At 38.1% G+C, this 27,320-nt stretch overlaps 1 protein-coding gene across 1 annotated transcript; it reads left to right on the forward strand.

The window, feature by feature from the left end:
- The first annotated feature begins 1,333 nt into the window (after window positions 1-1,333).
- On the forward strand, window positions 1,334-20,601 carry lurap1 (leucine rich adaptor protein 1). Its single transcript, XM_051707200.1, has 3 exons — window positions 1,334-1,589; window positions 1,885-2,094; window positions 15,578-20,601. Exons 2-3 carry the CDS (start codon window positions 1,900-1,902, stop codon window positions 16,295-16,297), a joined length of 915 nt encoding a protein of 304 aa, XP_051563160.1. The 5' UTR covers window positions 1,334-1,589; window positions 1,885-1,899; the 3' UTR covers window positions 16,298-20,601.
- The last annotated feature ends 6,719 nt before the right edge of the window (window positions 20,602-27,320 follow it).

Below are 27,320 nucleotides of genomic sequence, written 5' to 3' on the forward strand. Positions count from 1 at the left end.
TACACCAACTCCTACCCCTAAACCTAAACCCAACCTTCCTTTTCAAAAATTAAACATGGTTTTACAACAGTAACCATAGTGTCACCATGGTATTTTGTAGTGAAATCATAGTAACCACAAATGACATTTATTCACTTTATAATTAAATCTTACTGTAATTTCTGTCAACTCTGTCAGACACACTAAAAGCATACTATTTTAATTTTAATCCATCCAACAAGAGTGTAAAGTCTTTAATTATCTAATAATCATGTTCAGTAAAGGAGTTAAGTGATAAAATACATTCTATAATTTATTATATTTCTGTTTTTACACTATTCTGAAAATTCTGATGGAGTTGACAAAATTTTATATTTTTCCATATTAACCATGTGTTGTACAATTTTTTTTCCTTCAGTTGAATCTTCCTCTATAAGCTAAACTAAAATGGCAAAATTATTTCACAAGCCTTAACAGAAATGATCACAATGGGATGATGGTTTTGACATGTTGAAGCTGTGACCACAGAGACTTAAACATTGTTTGTATGAAATATATAAAAATTACCAGACCATGTGTCCTACTGTTGCATCTACCATGAGCAGGAAGTGGGAAAGGGGTACTCGGAGTTATAGCTGACCATGGCATTGCCTGATTTATTCAGGTTTATAATCTGACAGAGTTGATGCAAATAAGGACTTTTTTATGTTTATGGGAAAAATAATTACAATTTTACTTTATGTATTATTTGATATCTTACAGATCCCTACCTTTCCTTTGATTTTTATATGTATGAATTTGTTGCATTTTTAAACACTTTTTTTGGCAGTTTAACATTGTGACCTCTTGCTGAGGACAGGTGAAGTTACTGTACATGGACTTCCAAATATAGAGCATGCATTTTGAAAATATTCTAATGAAATTATTTAAAATTATAAGTAATAAATGCCCTGAATATAAACATTTCCTTTAGATTGAACTTTTTCAGTATTTTTATTATGATTAATTTCTTCATTTTTAACATAAATAGGACTTTTGTATGTAGGGCATGTTTTGTCCTTTTATCTCAAGAATCAGTGAAATGTGTACCGTCACTATTTGTGTGTAATTATTTTGTGGAGCTACTTAATTACCCATTGTTAGTATCATTAGGTGCTATGTTAATCATAGAATGTAATATGTTGTAAACAATGACAGTGTTATGTGAAGTATGAGTGTACTTGTTGGAGTTAATGATTTTTCAATTCAGATGGTCGTGTCTACTACAATATTTACGGCAGTGAAGTTATGCGCTCCACGATGTGTACTCTCGGTGACATGCAGGTGGAATTCAGTCCAGCTTCGACCACATCAGGAGGACGGACCGTCCAGTATCAGCACAGCCCCTGTACAGACCTGACTCTCCGGGCGTCACATCCATCATTATTTACCCAGACACTGTCATGCACAAACGAGGAGTTAAACTGCGTGTCTATGGAATACATTTTAACGGCTGAATCATCAAATAGACTCGCATCATGCTCAGGTGGTCTGTTTTTCCCACTGAAGGAGATATTATAGACCGCATTTGGAAACAAGACTACCTTATGACTCTTTAGAATATCAAACAGGTATGTCACTGTCATGTTTGATGCCGTTCAGCTCAATTGACGCAGCTGTTATGTGTTTTCTTGTGCGTTGTTCATGCATGCGAATTTCAGCAAAACTGAATGACTGATATATGCTTACAAACAATTAATGCGTGTTGCATATGCTTTTGAGGCATAATACTTAGTGGGGGGCAAATTGTTACTAAGCCAAGGAGCTGATTATTTAACAATTCAAAGGGAAAGTCAAGCAGTATTCCTTTTTTTTTTTTTTTTTTTTTTTTTTTTTTTTGTCTTTTTATCCGTTTCCTTTGAGAAGGCCCTTTTTAAAATCATGGAGGAAAGCAATACCAGTGAATCAGTGCCAGATTTAAAGGATCTGGAGGTGAAAGTGGGGAGGAAGACACCGGAGGGACTCCTAAAGTGGATGAGAGAGGACCACAAGATAATTTCTCACCATCAGACAGAGAGCAATGAGACAGAGAAGAAGGGCCTGGATGAGAAGATCCGAAAACTTAAACTGGAGATGGTAAGACCGTAAGATATGTTAAGTTTATATATATATATATATATATATATATATATATATATATATATATATATATATATAATGATAAAATTTGGGTTGGGCTATTAAATTAAGCCAAGCCACCAGGGGCCCCCCAAGCCACCAGGGGGCCCCAGCAGTCATATCCAAGGGTTGACAAAAGGATTATATACTGTATATACTATATTGTGTCTGAAGACTTGACTTTTTCATTCATACTTTACATTTAAATATTCTGTCTTGTGAACTGCATGAAATGGATGAATGGTGTGACAACACAGAGCGTCAAATGACTTGTTGGCTTTGTCATATGCCTAGGGTGATCAGATTCCTGCTTGTGGAAAACGGGACAGCCCCCTCCCAGCAAAAATGAAATTGAGGTATCCTTAACTAGGCGCAGATCAATGCAAAGTAGAGGGTGCATCCGCATCTGTAACTGTTGTCACCTTGTATTTTTCGATAGCAGCAATTTTTCTCAGTGTGCGCTTGTCTTTCAAGAGTTTATCGTAAAATGCAGAGCAGTCCAGTCAAAAATTAAGATGTATGAAAAGCATTGCCTTCATGACTGTTACATTGAGTCGAGATTTACCCGGTGTCCATGCTGCGTTCATTAATGAGAGAACACGCTCCACAGATGCAGATGTCCCAGGCAGGCATAAAACAAACTTCATGACCATGGCTAAGACTCCAAAGCTCACGGAAAACGTCTGTCCATCTCTCAGACGTGGCCATCTTGTTCATGTTCCACTCAGTGATGCAACGAGTGACAGTGTTTTTCGTGCAGGTCCACTCATCAAAGAGCGTGGTTTTGTCATTCAATCTGAGAGCGGGGATTCTGGAGTAGAAGTGTTCGAGACTGCTCTGAATGTGTTTCCACTCTGGGATGTCTCTCGTTAGGGCCCGGTCGTTTTTCTGTGTTCTCCAATGAGCGGCTCCAATTTTGGAAGTAATCCACAGATGCTGAATAAAAGTTTCTCACTGCACAAAAGAAATCATCCGCTCGCATGTCACCAGCTTCAACCAGGGCATCCAACTGCTTTTTAATGTCAGAGGGTATGAATGATTCCTCCAGCCTGGCCTGGAAGACTTTTCTCAGGTCATGAATGTGCAAAGCCACTTCTGTGGTCTTGCCCTACTATCTCCAGTGCACGGTTAAAAGTGGCTGTTTGCTGGAGTGCGAAGCCAATCCAAAGTTTAGTGCAAGGATCGCTGAAAATGTCTCTTAGAAACTTTGGGCATTTTTCTTGAGAAAGAAAGTATGCACACAGACCATTGAAAAATGTGTAGTATTCTTTAAAGAGCTGGACCAAGAGAGAGGAAACATGTGTTGCCATGCTGCAGTAATTTCTGATAGTCCAGCTCCACAAAAGTGAGTACGTTGCATATGACAGCTTCAGAATAAAATTTCAGATCATACAATTTCTTGATCAATTTCGCAGTACAGTCAGCCAACCGAAAACTATGGCCATGCACAACAGAAAAAAGTCCTTCACTTGCGTGCACCTTGTCAGATTCGAAACTTTGCTTCACAAAAAAATTGCTAACACTTGGTGTGGCACACTTACTTTTAGCAGCATCCACATGCTTTTTTGTATGAACATGCTTCGCGATGTCAGTGTGGCCTCCATGGGTGATGGAAAAGTGAGCTCCACAAATCTCACACCTCACTTTACTAGGCGCTGTCTGTGACTCCTTTTTCAGAAATGTAAAGATCCTCATTAAATGTACATGCACGCTTCCTTGACATTTTTCCAGCCGCAATTTCATCTGTGTGCTCTTTCAAACTGACTCTTCAATCAGTTCACTAACTGGACGTCTATTGATAGGGGATTCTGATTGGATAGTTTAATCCAATCATGTACTCCAAATAACACAGTGTGATTTTATTGGTTTTACAAACCGCATCCTTGGCTACCTTTGATTAGAATACTCACGTGACTGAGAAAGCTGTATAGGCGATAGAGAAATTTTAAGAGAGGGGCAATATGGGGCAAAGCAAGATTTTTTCAGAATAAGTCGGGACACTAGAAAAAGTGCTTAAATACGGGACTGTCTGGGTAAAAACGGGAGGTCTGGCCACCCTACATATGCCACTCCACAGATGACCTACAATATATGATAAAAGTATAGACCTGCCCAGTGAGTTATGCCCACATCCACAACATGATGGATGAGCATGTGTGCTTAAGCAATTATATACACTCACTGAGCACTTTATTAGGAACACCTGTACACCAACTTATTCATGCTACTATCTAATCAGCCAGTCATGTGGCAGCAGTTCATTGCATAAAATCATGCAGATACAGGTCAGGAGCTTCAGTTCATGTTCACATCAACCATCAGAATGGGGAAAAAATGTGATCTCAGTGAATTCGACTGTGGCATTATTGTTGGTGCCAGATGGGCTGGTTTGAGTATTTCTATAACTGCTGATCTCCATGCACAACAGTCTCTAGAGTTTACTGAGAATGAGAGAGGTCAATGGAGAATGGCCAGACTGGTTCGAGCTGACAGAAAGCTACGGTAACTCAGATAACCACTCTGTACAATTGTATTGAGCTGAATAGCATCTCAGAATGCACAACATGTCGAAACTTGAGGCAGATGAGCTACAACAGCAGAAGACCAAATTGGGCACTGTATTAGTATAGTAATAATAGGATTCTTGATACTGCCTCAGTGTGAGAGTGTCTCTCCACTCACTGCCATGAATTCCCTCAGTTGATGACGGTGGTGACAGCGGTTGTCAGGGGTGGGCAAGGGTAGAATTCAAACGATAATGCACCAATTACAACAGTTTTCAAAGCCAGTTTCACAAAAAAGCTTGGGATAATTTAAAGGGAAGCTAACACAACAGTATATTATGGACTTATAAAGCAGCAAAACAAGTGGGTATACCGAGGGTATACACAAATATTGATCCTTAAAAGTCGTTATACGCAAACAGCCCTGGGAAAAAAGTAGGCATACGGCGTGTACGTGCTTATGGCCCCAACTACACCAATGTCCGTCACGTATCCATAACAAAATTCTTACATACTGACTGAGTTCATCTTGTCATAAACACACAGGGAGAAGCCTGCAGCCTGTTTTTGTTTTCTCATTTTGAAGGGTCCCAATTTCCCAACCCACATTCCACAAACCAAATCAACCAGACGCTAAAGAATTTCTCACAGCATTGTCAAACAGTAAAATGTGCATTGAAACAAAGCCCAAAAATGTCATACAAGAAATAATTACTTTTTTAAAATGATTAATTGCAGTTGCTTGCAACCACTTATCTGTAATAAGGTTAAAGTGGGGGAGTGGCATGATTTCCAAAATGTTATAAATATGCTGCTCTTTTCATATTGTATATATTGTAACCCAACTAACTTTAATCTCTTGGGGCAGATACACCCTCAGCTGTGTGGACAATTGTTGTAGTTAGGGAAATTAGCTTGTTCCTCAGTGGAATGCAGAGCCAATAAGGAAATGGACTCTGATGTTGTTGCTATGGTGCTTTTGAGTGGGAGAGTTCTTAGGCTCAAAGCTGTCAAGATTTATGCTACTACCAGCTGCCATTTCTAATTTGTTGAAGGCATCTCAATTAATTTGGTGTTGTGATGATTGCTGCAGATGCCTCAGTAATTAACACTTCTTAACACTATGATGGTTTGCTGCATCAGCCAAGATCACATAAAAAGGTGAAGGGTACTACTGTATAAAAACAACGTCCTGGCATGCATTTGATAACAGTTTGATTTGGAAAATTATAGTGCAAAAAAGTACATCAACAACAAAACTGTCTACACTACTAGTGCTAAACAATCTTCTTTTGTTGTGTCACGTTTCATCGCTTCTAGTGTAGACAGCTGATTTTATGTTTTACTTTTGTGTTGTCATTTCACACTGTTCCCAATCAGTCACAAACTACAGCAAGTCAACTATCAATGAACTCTAACTTACACTGTGATTTTGTCACTTTGCACTGCTGCAGTTCACACACACACACACACACACACACACACACACACACACACACACACACACACACATATTTATACAGTAGGTGCGAGACAGTGTAGACATAAATTTACAAAATGGTGGGGAATTGATTCTGCATTTTCTGTTATGTTTATTTAATTTGTTGAATGGAATCAATAAAAATTGTTAATAAAAAAATAAAACAAAATGATGGGGAAATGACAAGAGCACATTAATCATTTCAAAACATGCATTACATCTTGCAAATGACTTTTGTAATACATTTCCTCAAATCCATCTAATAGCTTGTTATTTATACCACCTGTGATCTGCATGAAGAAAGAGCGAGAGAGGGGTGTCCTTGATGACTTTCAGCATCTTGGCCACCTGTGAATGCAGCTCTCTCTCTGCCTGACTCACAGATGGAAAAGACAGGGGATGGTGTGCTGACAGATGGAGGAAGGGGAGATGACTGATAGAAAGAGAGGGAAGAGAGGGAGGGAAAAGTAAAGAGAAACAGAGAGAGCAAAAGGGAGAGTGGGAGACAATAGAGGTTAGGAAGGAATGCAGCGAGACAGAGCGCACGTGCCAGTAGATGAAAGAATGGAGATAGAGGTGACGTTGCAATATAAGAGATCCTCTCAATCCTGTAAATATTTCTGTGTATCAGTCAGACATGAAAAGACAGCTGCAGTTTATTGAAGGCAGAAAGAGTGTTAAATGGAAGGTCCATCCATACAGGGTTTTGTTTTGTCAAATCACACACGGACCACCATGATCAGACGGGAAGTCGGCATGTTGTTTCAGAGAGTTCTAGTGTGTTAACAGATCAGACAAGTTATATTTGTGAATCAACGTCACCAAAAAAGTCTCAAAAGATGTCGCAAAAGTGCACATTTTTGAAGTCGAGTACAAAAGCAATTTGCAAAACTAAACTAAACTTTACTGCACTAATGCAATCGATTCTGCATTTATGGGTGGATTACCGCTCTATCTTTAGTGTAATTATGGCTGGTGGCTATCAGGTCTGTATGTGCAATTCCAAGCCCCCCCCCCCCAATAAATAAAGTATGAACAATTTACTGCCTTTGCCTGATTAGTACAGTATGTAGTCATATAATCCATAAAAAGTAACTGTAATCAGATTGAGTATTTTAAATGTATTTTATTTACATGTACTTGATTTTGTAATCTGATTATGTAATCCTGTTTACATGTAATCCGTTACTAGTTGTGAGCTAAATGGGACTCTTTACACTATTAAAGTGTGACGAAACAGCGCTAGTCAACAACAGATGAGCGCAGCGTGTGCAAACCATTCACACTTCACAAATCGCTGATATTGCAGCACAGCGCTTCATTCTTGGTGAGTTGGGCAAGTAAGCACGTTGGCTTTGTATAGACCACATAGAGCAAATGACAGCCTATATTTCCTGTTTTATTTGTTCTATTTTTCCTTTTTGCAACACATTATGTAAATGAGAAAACACTTTTATCAATATTTGAAATGTTCATCCAAGCATTCCCGCTCCTTAGACCACAATGATAATGACTTTCAAACTACATATTTAAGAGAAAAGGGCAAACACATATAGTGGGGTCCAAAATTTTTGAGTCTGTATATATCAATTAAACCTGGAAATATAGTGGAAATGTTACTCCTTTTATATAAAATGTCAGATTTCCTAGCTTTTCTAGTGTTTGGCACAGTGATTAAAAAGGAAAAATTAAAATGGCACTTCATCTCAAAAAGGTTGTCGACCCCTGCTCCAACATTACATTTTTATTCCACATGTAAAATGTGCATTCCTCTTCACTGTATTACATCCTGTACAAACTTGCTTCACAACTTTTTTTTTTGCACCCCTCTGTATACATTTGACCAGGAAAAAGGAGCTCACACTTCCCCATACACCCAACAACACTTACTGCTTTGGTCACTGGGGGCAGTGTTTTTTTTGTGTTTTTTTTTTTGGGGGGGGATTTTTTCCCCCTTTTTCACCCAGTTTGGAATGCCCAATGCGCTTTTAAGTTCTCGTGGTCCCATAGTGATTCACCTCAATCCGGGTGGTGGAGGATCGTCAACCCACGCATCTTATCACATGGCTTGTTGAGCGTGTTGCCATGGAGACGGAGCATGTGTGGAGGCTTCATGCCATCCACCGCGGCTCCACGCTCAACTCACCATGCGCCCCACCAAGAACTAACCACATTATAGCGACCACGAGGAGGTTACCCCATCTGACTCTACCCTCCCTAGCAACCGGGCCAATTTGGTTGCTTAGGAGACCTGGCTGGAGTCACTCAGCACGCCCTGGGATTCGAGCTAGTGAACTAGCGAACTCCAGGGGTGGTAGTCAGCGTCTTTTACCACTGAGCTACCCAGGCCACTGGGGCAGTGTTTTGAATTTTGGCGAGCACGGACCAATTTTAGCTAAAGAAGAGTCAACCTACTGTTTACGATTTCACTGTGAGATCAGTCTGCACCTACACATGCATCTTGACTCTGGTGTTTGTTAGAAGTGATTGGGAGTTTGTTTGCTTAAGACTTTATTTCATAGACAGTTTTACTCCAGCAATGACCAAATTTACTGCAGTTGCCAAAAATGGAAAAGTAAACATTCTTTACATACCTGTCTGAAGGCTTGGAAGCCTCCTCCTCTTTGAAGTGCTTTGTTCTAAGCACAGTAAGCCATAACCAAGACAAATGCTTTATTATTGTGGTTACTGTATATTGTGATAATATTATAAACGGTAAATGAGCAAATCTTGTGAAAACTGTTAAAAAATGTCTGGGTCTTATTTCACCCCTCACTCCCTGCCGAGAAAAAATAAAAACAAATACAAAATATATTTTGCAAAAAAAAAAAAAAAAAAAAATGTAAGCCTTTGCATTGTGAAAATATTTTTATGACTATAAGGCACATTTATGGTGCATCCTCCCATTTTTCAGTAGCTTACTGTAATGTGAAAAATCACATACATATTTTGAAATTAGAAATTACAAAGAACAATTGTTAGTATACAGTATTGCTTATTTGTTTTGCTGAATTCAAGTTATGCTGATATGAATACAAAAAAAATAGTGTCTGGACAGGATGTTTTCATTACTGTATTACAGTAATTTTCTTTATGCAGTATGCATATACAGTATATATATACAGTATATATATATATAAGTATTTTCATTTTGGGGTGAAATATGACCCAAACAATTCTCCAAACTATGTCCAAACAGTTCTCCAGCCCAAATTATTCACTAAACTTTGAGAGTAGGAAGACAAAGTGGAATTCTGTTTGTGAAAGGCATTCTCATTTACGCACACGACACGTGGTGTGGTGTGATACTTAACAGTGCAGGACATCATAGCATGGAAAATGAGCTCTCCAGAATTCCAAGGTTTAGAACACTAGACGTATGAGCAATGGTTTTGAAAGAGTGGGAAACTGGAATTCTTCTGGCTGTGAGAATAAAGTGCTGTCTCCAGTGTGAACCTCAGACACTGTGGAATGCTCTCCCTGAGGAGAGTCTGTGGGTCACTGTGACTCTAAGCCTGGAACTGAGTTAGAAACTACATAAGGACAGTCAAACTCTTTAACAAAGAAGATTGCAAAAAGAGTGACATTGTGATTGATTCATTTAGAATTTATTAAGTCATTTTAATGATGTCTTTGTCATTTGAACCTCTCTGGAAAAATAATATAGCCTCCAGACAGTTGCTTTAGCTAAACTTTTCAATGAATTTGAATTCAAAAAGTGCTACACTGCTTAACCCTCTAATGAATGATGTTCACTACAATGGACAGATCTTTAAAAGCCATTTTAACCATTTATCTTGTGACTTTGGGCGTTTTCCCAAACGGCATTTTTGCACTCTTGAAGGGCACTGCGAAAAGGGGATGCCACTTGAAGGGTCATTCCAAAGAAAAGTAAGAAAATGCTGTTTGTCAAGGGTACATTCATACATTAATTCCATGCTCCCTTCAGAGTGCCCATATCAAGAGCTCTGTCCTTCAAGACAAACTTTCAATTGGAATTCCCCTTTGAGACCAATCCAAACATGTGACCTAATTCTATATGACTTTCCTCTTTAAGGGTGTGTTCCATTTTGGCTCATCCCTCTGCACTAATCCCTGCAAAAGGGTTTACCCTCCAAAGTGAGAGTTTCAGAGGGTTGAAGGGTGTAGGGCTCAAAAATATTGGTCATTTGGAACGCACTTCAACATCATCTATCCAAGCCAAAGGAGCCGCTGTTACCGTTGGACAAGGCTGACGCTAATGAACATCAGATGCACCTAATCAGAAATAAATACACTTGATTTTGACTTTCTATTAACTACTTTCAGAATGCAAACCAAAAAAAAAAAAAAAAATTATTTAAAACTTTTAGACTTTATTAAGAAATTTAAGCTTCATGTTTAAATTAGTGTTGTCAGTCGATTCAAATTTTTAATCGTGATTAATCACATAATTTTTTGTAGTTAATCGTGATTAATCACATATTTTGATAGTGCTGAAATTTGATGCTATATATACTTTACTTTCAAAATGCATTTAGTTCCATCTTAGGGAAGAAAACAAAAAAAATATGTAACAATATAATGCTTTATTAACAAACAAAGCCTTCCACAGTATAAAGATAGAAATGCACTAAAATTGCACCAAATCAAGTAACATTAAATGTTTCCAAATGTCTAATTGAAAGAACTAGTCCCCATAAGTTGCATTTGGATTGTATTCAGCATTAAATCTCTTAAACTAATCCTCCACAATATTAATCAACCGCCAGAGTGTGGCTATCCGCTTTCCTATAGCAATCATGAAGCCGCGTACATGATTCGCGTTTGGGCGTCAGCATCAAGCCCTTTGAACTCCACATGAAAAGCGCTTGCAAACAAAAATGTCTCATTCTGCACTTTGGTGATAGTTAAGACTTGACATGCTTCTGTGGTAATTAAAATGTACCTTACATAGGCTGAAAAATACTTGATTTCTATTTATTTGTACATCAAATAGCGTTAAGACCTCCTTTCTCCATCATTCTATCACTGACATGGAAGCGCTGTTGTGTGTGTGTGTGTTGTGAAGTGTATGTCTGTTTAAAGACTCCGAGCAGACACATTACAAAGGTTCCGCCCTTCCAACCTCTGTTTGTGCTGTATCACGGTTAAGAAAAATGAACACGTTAAACTTTTTTAATTAATTAATTAATGTGTTGACACATTAATTCTGACAGCCCTAGTTTAAATAATAGTGCTTTTTTTTTATTATTTTAAAAATAAACTAGTAAACAAATGTACAGTGTTTGTTTAATTATTAAATAAATAAAATGCCACTGTGTATACTTATTTTATTTCAGCTTCTTTATTAGAATACTGTATTAGATCAAGTGAATTTACAGTGAAATAACACAAGCAATAGCCAGTTTTCAGGGTGTTAAAATGTTTTAAAAAGTTCATTATAACAATTAAAAACTTTTATAAACCTAGGAGATGTCACATGTTTATGTTGCAAAAACTAGAGTGTGTTTGCGTTGCAGCTGGTTTTATTTACAGTACATCATACTTGGAAAACCTGCAGATTAATGACTTATGGTCCAATTTCGGTCCGCTTGGCAGCGAAGTGTCCATCAGTTGAACCTTACGGAAACATTCGTTTTGAAGGGCCCTTCAAAGCAGCTATTTATGAGCAATTCGGTTCGGAACCACACTTCAGCATGGCAGCCATGATTGTTCTCCCTTCTAAGTGCTCTTAGGAAACTGATTTATCCTTTTTGGAACGCAGGGCAATTGTCTGTGGCTGCGTCCAAATTCGTGCTTACAGTTGAAAAGAGTTAATTTGCGATTCTCTGGTGTGTGTTTTTTATTTTTTTATTCAGCATTTTTAAATGTGACTGTGGATGCACTTCAGAATCTCGGCAGATGCAGTTGATCATCCGGGCATTTTTATAAATACTGAGGATCCGGACACCCTACTTTTTTTTTTTTTTTTTTTCTTTTTTTTTTAGCACACTATAAAGTAGGCAAGCATGCATATTCGGACACAGCCATTGTCTTTTTTAATTATGACAACATAAATTCAACTTATGAGCGTTGTTATGCATTGGTTCTACTTGTTTTTGGAATTAAAAGATTTTTTTTTTTGGGGTTAATGTTCTGATATATAAAAGTATGGGGTATTTCCAGCAGTGCCTGATAGAGATATAAAGACGCAGACAGGCAGTTGAGTTGGGCAAAGCCAGATCAGCGCGCACCACATCAATGCTGAGACGAGGATAATATTTACGAGTGTGTTCATTAGTCTCAGCAACTCAGACTGAGATAGAGTGCTGATGTTAACACAATCCAAACCAGAGTTGTTACAGTCTGTTATCTTGATCTCTATTGACTCTTACATATACCGTTCACATCTTTCCCTGTTTAGCCTACAAGGTCTTATTTTATATACTCTCTAATGCTTGTTTGTTTTTGCATTCTAAATTTGACTCTATCCCCCTCCCCCCTCTCTCATTCTCATTTGTTCTTTTTGTCTCCCACGCTCTCAAAATGCTCTCTCTTGGTTTTTTGTACTGTAATTAGTGTGGTTGACGTCAGGAGTCCTCTATGGCGTTTAAATGACACAGCAGGCCTGAATGTATAGCATAAGAGCACACTGTCCATTTATGACAGGCCCAGTGCATTTAAACTGATTGATATCATTCTGTTTAAGCTGGTCCTGAGTTTATTGGTATCCAGCACATTTGGGGCGATTCTGGTTCTTCTCATTTTGATTCCAGTTAACGATTCCATTAACGATACCCTGATTCCCCCAACTGCCATCCCTAATTGGTCCTATTATGCTCTTACAAAAATATTTGTATAAAATTTACTTTACTAATATACTTTTTGATAAAAAATATATTATTGTCGTTGTGGGAGTAGCGCTTTAAGAGATGCCCGGTGGCTGTAGCTCATTGGGTGCAGACAGGGCATTATCCATCAAAGTCTGTGGGAGCCAAGCACAGTGGCTACCAGAGGAAGCACAGAGTGTTCATGAGACCAGTTTTATGAACAGGAGAGCTGTTCAGTCAGCCAGCAGGGGTCAGGACTTTGTATATCATATGACGTGGTAAATTCCTAACTTACTGAAAATCGGAAAATACTTCACTGCTGGCAAATGAAACATTATAATGAAATTTATGAGAACTTCCCTCACATCTTGATGAATACAAGTCATAAAATGAGAATCCATTCCAAAAGAACTGGAGCAAGGGATCTAATGCATTGCTTCATTAAAGAGTCAGAAGACCAACTAAATACTGTAATCAATAACATCCATTTTGACTCTTCATTGATTTGGCCTTAGGGGACCCAAGTGGAACCTGAGGGCGGAGGAAGTATTTGAGTGAAAATGGAAGTACACATTCAAGATTTCTTGTTCCATAAACATATAGATCCTGATGAGAACTTAACATTTTATTTGGACTTATGTATTTTTTTAGATTCTTTATGGATATTCTTGCTTGAATTTTTTTAACTTGTCTGTGGATGGGCAGGCTTTGTTTAAAATTTAAATTGCAGTTTATTGTCTTGGCAATATTAATTTATACAGTCTGATGCACTTAGGAGAGTATTTATGCCCTGATATATTATTTATTTTTATATTCTTCCTACAACTGAGTTACAGCATTAGTTATAATCATTAGCAGAAGTTATAAGCGTTGGACATTATTTTTAGATGTTTCAGATGAAGAGAACTGCTTAGCCTGTTTGCTGTGGAAATTAGGAAGAGCAGATGAGTGCTTCACTAGGGAAATGGATGTTGTCAGGAAGATCTATAAAGCTCAACAGCATTTACATTAATGGACCTCCAACTCTGCATTCAGCAGCAAAACTCCAGTCAGGCTTTCGAACCTAACAAAGAGAAAGCAAAAAGCGTTGTTTTTACTTTTGCTTTTCACAGTGAAATAACTTAAAGGGGTAGTTCACCTAAAAATAAAATTCTCTCATCATTTACTCATCGTCATGCCATCCCAGATGTGTATGACTTTATTTCTTCTGCTGAACACATACAAAGATTTTTAGAATCTTATTTTAGCTTTGTAGGTCCTCACAATTCAAGTAGATGGGTACCAAAATTTTGAAGCTCCAAAAAGTATATAAAGGGAGCATAAAATAAATACATATGACTCCAATGGTTAAATTAATATCTTCAGAAGCGATATGATAAGTGTGGGTGAGAAACATCAATATTTAAGTCATTTTTTACTATATATTCTCCTCCCTGCCCAGTAGATGGCGATATGCATAAGGAATGTGAAATGCCAAAAACAAAAGAAGAAGAATGTGAAAGTGAAAGTGGAGATTGATAGTTAAAAAGGACTTAACCTTTTCGCACGTGAGTTTCTCCAGTACTGACGGATCCCCCAGGGTGAGTTCTTCAATGCGTGCTGTAATTAAAAAAAATCTGGAGGACAAATTATATATTATCAAACATTTTATGTTTTATATAGTGGTTTTTATATATTTATAATGATTGAATATGATAGATAAAATGCAATCGCAAATGTGATTGCTGGCTATAAGCGCCGCCATGTTTGTTTACATTGCAATGCAGCATGGGATTCTAAGTTCGGCATAGCATAGAATGCTCTGAAAACCTAGCCTTTCCACTTTCTCAGCCCCGGAAGTGGTTAGAATGAGTGATGGATGGAATGGGAGAAGGCTCAAGTGGACTGACTAGTTTATATATTCTTTGTTTGATGTCAGAAAACATTGCCGCCGCGCTGTATCAAAACAGTGCGCTTTGACAGTAATGGCTTTGCACTTTTATTTGGTGATTATTTGAATGTTTACAACATAAAAAAAATAAAGATATTGTGTTGTTGAAAAGACTATTTGAGCTGTTGATTCATTATGACAGCTGCTTTTCTCTTTCTTTGCTGGTAAACAGCATCATGAATGCAGATTGCATTGGTTTGGTCGTACTCATCTGAGCCCAGCCTAGTGTAATCACACCGGTTAGTTTGTATGTGTGAAAGGGTTAAATGTTGATCTGTTTCTCACCCACACTTATTATACAGAGTTGAGATATTCTTCTAAAAATCTTCATTTGTGTTCAGCAGAAGAAACAAAGTCATACACATCTGGAATGGCATGAAAGTGATTTTATCATTTTTGGGTGAACTGTCCCTTTAATTCTCAGCTTGTTTTTCACTATTGTGCCTTCAGAAAACGTAGAATATGAGCAGACTTTTTAAAACTTTTCTGCGCTAATTTTGGGGGGAAATCTGCGGAATTCTGTGGAATAGATTTAAACATGATAAAATGTTTTAAATGGAGCTGAGATTGCGACGCTTATATTTATAGCTAAAAGCAAAATCAAATTAGCCAATATATTTTAAAACAATAATGCACAAGGTTGTATTGAAAGGGTGTGTTTTGGATTGTTATAACTATAATTATAGTTGTTTCAAAATCAGCACCCTTGATTTCCATCTATCTGTCTTTCTTCCAGGCTCATTTACGAGCAGCTGACGTCAAGATCTTGAACCAGTTGCTAGCCTTGCATGAGGGAATTGAGGCAGTCAAATGGCTCCTGGAAGAGCGTGGCACGCTCACCAGCCGCTGCAGCAGTCTGACCAGCAGCCAGTACAGCTTAGGGGATGGTCCTGACACCTCCTGGAAGGGCAGCTGGAGCAGCCTGCAAGATCCCCATGACAAGTTGGACAACATTTCCATCGGCAGCTACCTGGACACTTTAGCTGATGACCTGGATGAGTACTGCCCCTCCAGTGGGACTGATTCCATTCTCTGTGCTGCCCCTGTGGGGACAGATGGCTCAAGAGGTACTGGAGGAGGAATAAGCAGTGCCACCGGATCTGGAACCAGATCTCCACAAGTCAAGTCTGAGGCTCCAAAGGAAGAAGCTCAGGTTTGGAATAAAGCTGTGTCTGATACAGGGAGGCTGCAACCTTCGGTCAACTATGACCCAAATCAGGCACAGCCCTGCAAGATCAATGGAATCGTGGACAAAGCAGTGAAGCAAATAGTTGGCTCAGACTCACCCAGAGTCTGTCTGGCTGAGAAGCTGGGGAAGACTCTTAGCCCTAAAGTGAAAACATACAAGAATGGCAAAGTTGAGCTGGAGACCTGCAAAATGAATGGCAAAGTTCAACTGGAGTATGACGCACACTGGCGCTGGGTGCAGTCACAGGATGATGTGACATTTTTGTGATAATGTACATGATTATCAAGCCAAAGGTGTTTATCAGAGACTGGTCCGGTCCTCTATTTACCACCTTGCAGACCTTGATGTCTGATTATTTTGAGGTCAACTTCTCAAAATAGATCCTAAAATGGTTAAAAGCTTGACATGTTGGGGGTCAAAATGTAAAACCCCTGAATTAAACATGGTGTTTATTTTTATTTTTTTCAGTGTTAAAATACCTTTTCCTCTCCTAGCTTAATATGCAGAGATAACTCTAAGCAATTTGTGGGTTGATTCCCCTGAAAAGTGTAAACATTGTGGTTCTGTGGTGTTATTGAAACATTACTCTGTTTGAGCATCCCGACAGCCCGTCAATGCAACATTGTCTTAACCAATGGCGTGAGTTCTATCCGTTTGTCCGACCACGTGTTCTAGGAACCTGTTTGAAAAAAGTCATTATTTTTGCTATTCCGTTTGGTGACGCTAGTTGTACAGAAATTACAGACTTCACCTTAAATTATATTATACTCTATGTCAGGTTGTGTAGATGTTTATGGATGCATGTTTCAAATGTGCATTTTACATGCGAATCGTAATCTTTTCTGAATTGGCATCTATTGAAAGAATTTCAAGAACTATTTATTAACAAGTCTCTTCATTATTTCTGTACTTCACTGCATAAGTCAGCTAGTTATTTATTTTAAATTATGTAATTGCAACTCTCTAAGCTTATATATATATATATATATATATATATATATATATATATATATATATATATATATATATATATTTCTATTTTAAGACTGTCAGAAAAAAACAGTCCTCAGTAGCAATCAGTCATCAGAAACAATTAGGTTAACAAAATTCAATAAGATAATGAATCATGTATTCTTAAGGGCCGTTCAGACCGAACAAGTTCTTACATTTAAAAAAAGCCAGATGCAGTGCAATAAATGGAACAGAATACAGGTGCCTTGAGACATGTTTTTAAAAGTTTAAAGTTTTTAAAAGTTCTTTCAACTTGACACGGCATCTTCAAAACACTGAAAAAACACAGAGTCGTGGAGCAATGGACACAATAAAGCATTCTGTGTGAACGGACCCATAGGCCACGTCCACACAAATGCATTTTCGTTTGAAAACACGTTTTCTTTAAGTTTTAGCCTCCCGTCCACACTGAGACAGTGTTTTTGACAGTGAAACCAAGGTTTTTCGAAAACGCACTACCAAGTGTATACATTTGAAAACCCCGTCTTCGCGTTGTAGTGTGAACAGGGAAAACTGAGATATCTAAAAAAGATGACGTATGTTTTGTCATTTGACGCAGTCATGTGATCCATTCAACCCAAAACAATCAAGATGGCTGCCCATGTTGTAGCGGTGTAGTTGTGCCTGCTATCCACTTTGATAGCTTTTTTAAAGATAAATGTTACTTTGTACAACCTTCACATAGCATTCCTTCAAAGACGACAGGAAGTTTACTCGGAATTGCTGTTCAGCGATGGAACACGAGGATAATTGCATTTCAGACCATACATGGAACGGCAATTTTTCGCATGCGCTGTAAGGGGATTTAAGAGTTTTCTACATTTCAGTGTGGATGTGCAACTTTTGGAAAACGCTTGAGAACGGCAGTGTGGACAGAGAGCGTTTTCTGTTTTCAGATATATCTACAAAATGCTCACAGTTGAAAAGAGCATTGATCTTTTCATTGATATTTCAGAGTGGACCAAAGTTTGTTTAGCTAAAACAATCCAAGAGGTTGAAACCACAGAAACTTATTTTTTAACAAAATCACAGTGAATAGATTTTTTTATGCTATGGCTGACCATTTTGTCTGAACTTTCTGGCGATTACAATAATAGAAAAATGAAGTGTAACATTTGCTCTTACTCAAACAGGAGGGAATGTTTAAATCATACTCCATTTTACTACCAAAGTCTTAAATCTCCCCAGAGTGTGCTCCTTTGAGTTAACATGTAAATGTCAAAACACAAATCCATTCTGAATACCAAGCATGTTCCCATCTGTTACAATGTGACTCTTTTACAAGAGGCGAGTGCAGAATCAGCAACACCCTTGAGTTGCCTTTGACAATTAATTATACAATCAGAATGTCTTTCATTTATATAATGTTTATTTGAAAACTGCTTGTAGGTTACTATTTGTCTGTCAGAATGCTCTTGTAATCAATGAGTAACAAAGCTGTAATGTAAATCTTTTAATCAGGTAAACAGCTGTGGGTTAGCTTATCGCACTTTTCCACTGCATGTTACGGTTCGACTCGACTCTGCTCGCTTTACTTTTCTGAGCTTGCTTTTCCACTGCAGTTTAGTGCCTCCTCAATGTGGGTGGGATTATAGGCTGATCGTCATAGTTGCGCCATCTCTACTGCCGTGACATCATCTTAAACGCGACACAAACATTACTGACCATAAACAATAACACGACCGCTAGCTGTTAGCTACTAGCTCTTTGTGCTGCATAAAGCAGTTGTTGCATGGTGATTTTACACAAGTGTAACAGTTAAATTGGCCTGGTTGTTTTAGAAGCAAGCTTTCCAGTAGCTGGTCAATTAAATAAAGTGAAGCTTTCAAGCAGAATATAGAGTTAACGTAACAAAACGTACCATCCTCCATCGTGGACTCCAACAACGCCGAGTCCAGGGCACTCTCCCTCCCATTGTTCGCCGGTCTATTGCCATAGATAGCGTCCATTTGGTCGAACCACTTCCACTTTCTTCTGTTTGAACCACTCCGGCTGTTGTGGTCCTTGATGGTTCTTTAATCACTTTTAAGTTTTTTAACTTTTCCCTACACTGTTGGTAGGTCCGGTGGTTGCCGTGTGCGGCCAACAGCTGAGACACTTCCTGAAAGACTTTTTCATTTCGCGTTGTTTCGTTCGTCGCTAACGAGAGGAAGGTCTGCACCTCGTTTATTGACCACGCCGTGGTTTTGCGCACAGCCATTTCTTTTTACAATTAGAAAGTCGCGTGAACAAATGATATTGCTGTCGCTGTTGCTGACTTTAAAACTAGCAGTTTGATGTCCCTTGTCGCAAATCCAGTGACACTGGTAGTGATGATTCTCTCTGACCAATCAGTGATCTGCAGTGTTTTGACGTCACATGTAGTATCGGCTTGGCTCGCTTGGAACCTCGACTGAGGTGGTACTAAAAAAAGTATCAGGTACCAGGTACTATCCACAGTGGAAAACCCCCAAAAAGCAAGCAGAGTCAAGCCGAGCTGTACCGTGCAGTGGAAAAGCCCCATTAGTGTACCAACTTTGGGTCCAGCTTTGGGGTACTTATTTTTACTAGTCCTGTTGATCACAGAATGACAGGAACTTGGTGAACAAGGATGTCAAATATTGTTAATTCTACTGCACAGTTCTAACTAAGTAATAATGTTCACAATACAAATGCATGGAAACCAGTGGTTATGCTGTTGTCTTTGCATTTGTAGGATGCCATTTCCTTGCAGTGTAGAGATGGGTGAGATTTACCTTTAGCACTTAAAGTGCACTTGTAATTTAAAGCTGAGAGACAGCTAACTCCTACCAATTAATCAAATTCTATATGTGGTGTAACTGTTTGCCTCGTCACGGTGTTAGCACTGGATATAATCCTGCATTGCCTGTTTTGTATGCCAAGAGAACTGCACTGTTGTAATATATTTTTTGTCTAATTGAAGAACTGAGCTACAATACTATCAGTCTTAAATAATATAACATTTAGTGTTATGTAATAAAACATGGTACTTGACAAAATGGTGGATTTTATTTCTAAATGTGAAACCTGTGTATTCAGTTTGTATTTAGTAATGTGTGTGCAATATTTATGCATTCAATGTTGTTTTGCTTTCTGCAGAACAAGAGGACAGTATTAACTAAGCTCAGATCAGGCCCTCTCTCACACACAAAAACACCCACTCTCAGTTAATAATGTCTGTGCTTCTAGGAAAAGGGTTTCCATGACTACTGAATATATACGTAACTTGTGCATGTGTGTTGCTCAGCTGTTTGCTAAGAGTCGGGAAATGGAGACAGTCCAGTTCCCAGGAGCCACTGTGTGACGAGGAGGGAATTAACTGGATTGGAACAAGATGTGCATAGAGTTGATGAGAGGATGATTAAAGAGGGTTGAAATAAAAGTTTAAATAATATATAATGTCTCTAATTAGTTTGATGGTAGACATTACTGACACATATAGTAGGCTTCCTGTTTTAGTCAAGGAAGAGATTACTGCAGCAGGTTTTTTTAATCCATTAACACAGAGGTTCCCAACATTTTTTTGTCCAATACACACACACAAAAAAAAAAAAACGATTTTTGCTGCTTGTTCAATTTGCTTAATTAAAATGAAATAAAGCAACACAATTCTAAAACATTTTGCCTCAACTTGATCTAACTGCGTCCTATCCATTTAAATTTGTAAAATGGATGTTTACTTAATCCATTTGAGTTTTGATTACATGAATACTTTTTGTGGTAATGTAGCATTGATGAAACTGGGCAGGAGATTTCCATTTTTCAGCATGCTTTGTGTGGGACTGGACAGGGAGAACAACGTTACGTCTGAAAACTGGAAAATGCCTTAAGAGGCAGTATACGGAGGTAGGATGTAAATAAGTTGCTTTTTAAACTGCTCTGAGATCAGTTTCCATTCATTACAAAAACGCTGTCGGTTAAGCCATTAACTGATAAGGCAGCAAGACAGCAAGTTAGCTGTCTACATTTCCGAATGCCACCCAAGTATTGAAATTAATGGTGCACTTAGTAATTCTAATCCAATACACTTTTTTTGTCAAATTCTGCAAATATAACCTCACAGGCTGTCCATTCTGTGGGTGGGCTGAAAAAAAATCTAGTATTTGTACACAGCCCTGGCTCTGTAAATGGGATAAAAATAAAGTGGATCAGACTGATCCACACAACACTACTCCAGCCAATCAGCAACAGGGAGTGGTTCTTGAGCGTGCACAGGATGGGGGTTGGGGGCAGAGCAAGAGGGAAATCATTAGAAGAGCGACATCAAATCTGGCTGATGCAAACTTTCTAACTCCAAGGAGGACAAATGGCTGAGAAACAGACCAAGAGAAAAAGGTCAGACGAATATAAACTAAAAAAGAAGGATTATGATAAGTCGAGGGCTAGGAGCCGCGTCAACATAGGCAAGGCTTTGCAGCGGTGGAGAGACCTCCGAGAGGTAAAAGGAATTAATTTCCGTGCATGAAATTGGGGCGGGGCTTCCAAAGGAGCACTGAAGGGAGGGGTGTGTTTGTTTTGGCAGTTGAGTTCGAATATCAACAGTGTTTCTCAGAAATCGCTGAGTGCACCTTTAAGTGTTATTTTGTTCATGTTTAAAGTTGAGTTATATTGATATTTAAAAAGTGTGTCTGTTATGCTGTAGTTTTGGCTGTAGTTATGCTGTTACCATTGTGGCAAAGAAGGGCGCTTGTGCTTAGGTTGAGGATGGACTTTCACTTTCAATTGATGCTTGATGTGAGTTTTGCTTGGCTCTATAAGCAGTTGTTACTAAACTGACAGTGCAACAGTTTCACTCTTCTTACAATTGCTCACCTGGCATGTATTAATGATTGATAAGTTTTATGAAGTTGGTCCAACATAAGAAAATTCATTAAATATACCTTAGTAAATCGAGTTTCATGAACTTAATGCAGTTGAGTTAAAACTGCTATTGTATATTAATTAAACCTAATCCAACTTATGCAGTTATGCAGGTTTAATTAAACTGACTAATTCCGAATGAAAGATGTTCAAATAAGTGTCAAAACTTTCTATAATTAGGCTTAGGGTTAAACTTAGGAAAAATTGTAATAGCATAATTTGTCATTCATAAATTCATAAATTTCTTAGTCAACTCACAATTTCACCATTTTGTACTATTATTACGACTTTAGACCGGGTTGCTATGACCTAAAATATTTACTTAAAGTACACTGTAAGATTTCAAGTTTAAGATTAGTGTTAACCTGCTAAAATTAATTTTACAACACCTTCACATGTTGTTATTACAATTTTTACATGATCGTGTTAGTGTTTATTCAGTTTAATTTGGATTTTGGCATTTCTATCACAGTCTCACAAACCCCCAGTTGAGAATACAGCATTAACAAATTAACTCGGTTATAGTTACTTTGGTGATTTTCCCCCCTTTCCTTTTTTTTCTTTAAGGTTTAATGAGCTGCATGTAGGCAATGTAGTGAGGAAATATTGAAATGTTAAATAGCTGTTTAGACAGGAGCATCACTTTCTCTTACCTTGCTAGCCAACAGGATCAACCAGTTAATGCCTCTCTGAAAAACAAATGACAATCACAGTGTTTATGTTGAACTAGTTTTAATAGCTTTTGCATTGGCAGTTTTAGTGGTAAATAAAGCATTCATCAGCAGAGCAGGATATAAATTCACCTAATGGGTTCCAAATGAGAGATTTTTGCTTAGTTAGCGAGGCAGCTAACCATCTGTGTAAAATGTGCTTCGGTAGTTAAATACTGCCTACCTTGCTCTACTCTGCAAACCACACAATGAAGCATCTCTGCACCTCTACCAGTACAACTTGTTTGTGTTTAAAAAAAAAAATAATAATTTTCTGTGTGCTAACTGAAATAAATCATGCTAAGTTGTCAAGCAAAGTGTTGGTGGCTTGCTAACCAAAAGAAAACATAGGCCCTGATTCTTCTTGACATACGGTACAGTAAATTATGACTCAAAGCCATCACTCAGCAAAAGTGGTATTTACATGCAATTATGTGTTTTTTACCCCTAGATTTGACTATGTGTTAACGGGGCATGCGAGTGGTGTCATTATGGGATATATGCCATTTTATTTCCAATGACTTCAGCAAAATTGCTGGAAGGTATGAGCGCACTTTGATGCCAAAGCCTGAGAGAGTTTTTCCTTTCAAATAGTTGTATGCCATGCCATTTAAATCAGCCCACCCATTTAGAGAAAATATACGGCTATATATTTTTGGTGTTTTGCCCTGTAGGAGGTGCCTCTTTAACACTTAGAGTAATCATAAAATGTTATATTCTCAGAATGCGCATCTATGTATATTTTGGTATATGCACTATATATTGTCCAAAGTAAAATTTTACGATTCCATAAAAAGTTATCTTATTGAGTTATAGGCATACAGTATGTCAGCAGTTCAAAGACTTATTTGACCTTTCCTCACCCTCCCCAATTCTCCTATATGCACCCAGCCCATATTTACAAAAACACTCATTGCATAACATCCCCCACCCACCCTACCACACATAAAGCCTCAATTACATAATATCCCCATCCCATCCTTTAAACGTAAAGAAAATCTATAGGCTGTGTCATGCATCACCTCCTTCAATGACCCTATTAAAACACACTTCAGCCATGGCCAGTCTTCAGATTAATATGCAAGTCACATACTGTATTATTCAGCTAAGATGCTTTAAAGAGGCTTTTGAATGCTTTGGAGACATGTGCAGGAACGATCTGTAGGAAATATCAGTGTGTTATTTCTTTGGCTATGGAGACTGACGAACACAGGCATAAATGAAAGAAACATCCACCTCTGTTATCCCGTAGTCCCCTTGATCTGATGCTACTATTTGCCAGCACCTAACCAATACTGAATGAAAGGGGGCTGTTCAGAGCTTTCACACACACACAAAAAATTTGTGCTTGAAATCAACAGCAAGCAAAGCTAATCAGTATGCACTGGGCACGTATTTTATTCCCTGTGTAGAACATGGTAATGGGAAGTATTTATGTTTGTTTGGTTTAACTCAGTGATGTAGTAATACTGAAATACTGAAAATACTGAAATTTAACCATGGTTATCTGAAATTATTAAAATTATTTATATGTAATATATTTATCTGAACTTGATAAAAACACCTGAACTTAATAGATGTTGTCTGACCCATAAACTGAAACACTGGCTGTCATGAGGATGTACAGTAGGACTTCATTTGAGGATATTGTACAGGTAGCTTTGGCTTTGCATTCAGTATAAGTCAATTATAAAAATGGTAACCTGCAATTGCAAGCTCAAGGATCTATTTCTACTGATCTAAATCTGCCAGTCTTATTTAGTAAGATTAAATAAAAAATAAACATTTGAAGAAAAACAATTAATTTAGATGTTGCTACATTTCAGTCATGACAACTCTCGGAAAGATTTAGCACGTTACAGTAATGTGGGTATGACATTTTGATAGGATATTGGTCTTGGCGGACTTGATCTTCTATGCTGCTGCTGCTGCTGCAGAGAAAGTATGGAGACTTGCTACTGCTAGAACATACATAGACATACCAAGTTAAGCATGTGGACATGCTGCTGCACAATAATAAAAAACACAAGACATGCTGCATCAAGCATTTATGACATGCTGCGTCACAATTAGACATAAATACAATCCCGATGTAGCAGATCTAAACCAGTGGTGCTGGGGTGGAGGTGGGTTCAGAGAAAAATGTTGCAGTGTGCTACAGTGAAATTGGCTTTCTTACGAACTGAGCAAATTAAAATGTTAGGCAAAGAGAGAGAATCCAAGTTGATTGGCTACCCGATTACACGTCAAAGGACCTATCATCTTCCACCAAGTTGATTGGCTTGACATATCACATGTGAGTGAGCTGATTGGCTAACAGATAACAAGGTCGAAGAACCTATCAGCTTGCGCCATTCAGAGTTGCATTCCTGAAATTAGTCATGAATAAAAAAATTTAGGTTACCTGACAGTTGTTTTTATTTTTTATTTTTTACAGTGTACAAGTCATCTGCTTGGCCACCACCTCTGTCTGACATCCTATAAAAATATTTTCACAGGATTATATTCACATTGCATCCAAGAACGTATTATGGTCCTGTGAGTCCCAAGGGCACCAGCCTCTTTGGAGGCACCCTCTTATTGCAAGTACATATAACTAGAAATGACATTGCAAATCTCGAAATAAAGTCATGATTGTATAAATATGAAGTCACAAAGATGCAATTGAGAGATTAAACACACCATGTACGTAATACATTGCAAAAGAAACAACAATGTACTAAAACTAGTATACAACATCAAAGCTGGTATAAAGTGTTCAGCATGCACTGTTAGTGTGGAGGAGGGGCCAGGAACAGATAACATTTCTCATTTATTAATTTATATCACATTGTAGCAATACTGGCTACATTCAATTGCTGTGCTTCAACCTATTTTAATTTTACATCTGCTGTAGCTTGTTTCCAATTTTTTGGGTTTTACAGCTGGAGGGCACTGGCTCCTATTGGCCTGGTCCATAATCCGTCCTAGGTTGTGAACATGATTGCACAGGAACTCGACATGTTGTTGTCGAATGTTCCGGTACCCTGACATCAACCCCATTCTGCAGAGTTACCGAAAGCGCCATCCTCCATCAGATATCTTTACCTCAATTCAAATGTTTTTACCTTTTCCTGTGGTGCTATTGAAAGAGCATTGCGCGAGCAGCCTCAGAGACACGGGTTCTGGTCCCATGGAAACCAAGAAGTAATTGTGCTAATATAATCAATGATGAGGGCAATTCAGAGGTTGCATTTTCTCTTTAAGATTACATTTTTACTCCACTGACGGTTAGGTTTAGGGTTCGGGTTTGGGTTAGGGAGTAGGGTTAATAAAATATGCATTCCTGTTCACTGTATTACATCATTTCCAAATAAACAACTCGCTTTGCCACTCTGTGGAAACTGGAGTTCACATAAGCCCATACATTCAACAAGGCCAGCTTCGGCCGCTAAGGGCAGTGGTTCAAAATACGGTTATCACGGAACAACTTTAGCTAAAGAATTTTCGATCTTCTGTTGCCTAATTTACAGTGAGATCAGTCTGAGGTTGCATAGTGTGTTAAGCTTTGAGCAGTATCAATATGGTATTCTAGTCATATTTAACATCATCTGTACATATCAGATTAGGCCATTTGACTTCAGTATTTACCCAGTGTTGCCATACCAATAATAACCAATTCCTGCTCTGTGGCTGTGTCCAAGTGGTTACTGGGCTATTTATTTGTGGTTGCAGCTACCTGATGGACAAGCCTAATAATGAACATCTGCAGTGTTTGTGTCAATGTGCAAGACAAAATACTTTTTTCTGCATAGGAGAGTATTTGTGTAGATGACAAAACCCAGCAGATTTCACCACCAACCACACTGTCTGTTTTAATGGCATATATGGTGGTATGCTGATCATATTCCACAAGCCACTGGAGGGAATCAGTGGAGTTTTAGCCACAGAGACAGCTCTAGGTCTCCTGATTAAAATGCAGGTTAGTAGAAATGAGCACCATATGATTTGAAGATTTGGTACAAATATTATACTGGGTCCTCATGCACTTCACTTTCCATACTTCGCTTCACAGATTGTTTTGCAGGATTAAAGGACATATTATTTTAGACATGGGTGCCAGTGATAAATATAAAGCAAAACTTTAAATGAATTATACAGCTAAAACAAAAGGTACAGCCTCAAAATGTATTTGGACACTTTTATTTTAAACAAAATATCAAACCAAGTGGCATTTATTTGAAAGCAATAGCTAAACTAATGCACACTTTTCAAGCAAAACATTTCACAAAAAGAGAGTTGTTAGATTTTTAATGATAAAATAATAATCTGTTGTTAATGATGAACTGATGAGTGATGAAATACACCTGTGGTTACTCTGCTAGGGCACCTTTGTTAACTTAAGGGGGTACTGACTTTATGTAGCCACTAAAAATCACCTTGAGACCAGCTGGTTAAAGGTAATTGCAGAAACAGCCACAAATTTTGAAGTATTTCTCAGAAAAGTCATCATTTGTTTGCAGTTACCACTTGTTTTTATATATTGTTATTTAATGCAATGGTTTTCATACAAGTGGCGTGCTTGTCCAAATTTGGGGCCACTGTATAGGAAAAAAGTAGGAGAAAAGGGTTTCAGTGATTCACTCTGCACACTGATATGTGTATCAGACAGTATATTCCATTTAACTGGTTTAGATGATTCATTTGTACCTTCATATGCACATCACTCA

Source organism: Myxocyprinus asiaticus, chromosome 9 (assembly GCF_019703515.2).
Source record: "Myxocyprinus asiaticus isolate MX2 ecotype Aquarium Trade chromosome 9, UBuf_Myxa_2, whole genome shotgun sequence".
NCBI lineage: Eukaryota > Metazoa > Chordata > Actinopteri > Cypriniformes > Catostomidae > Myxocyprinus > Myxocyprinus asiaticus.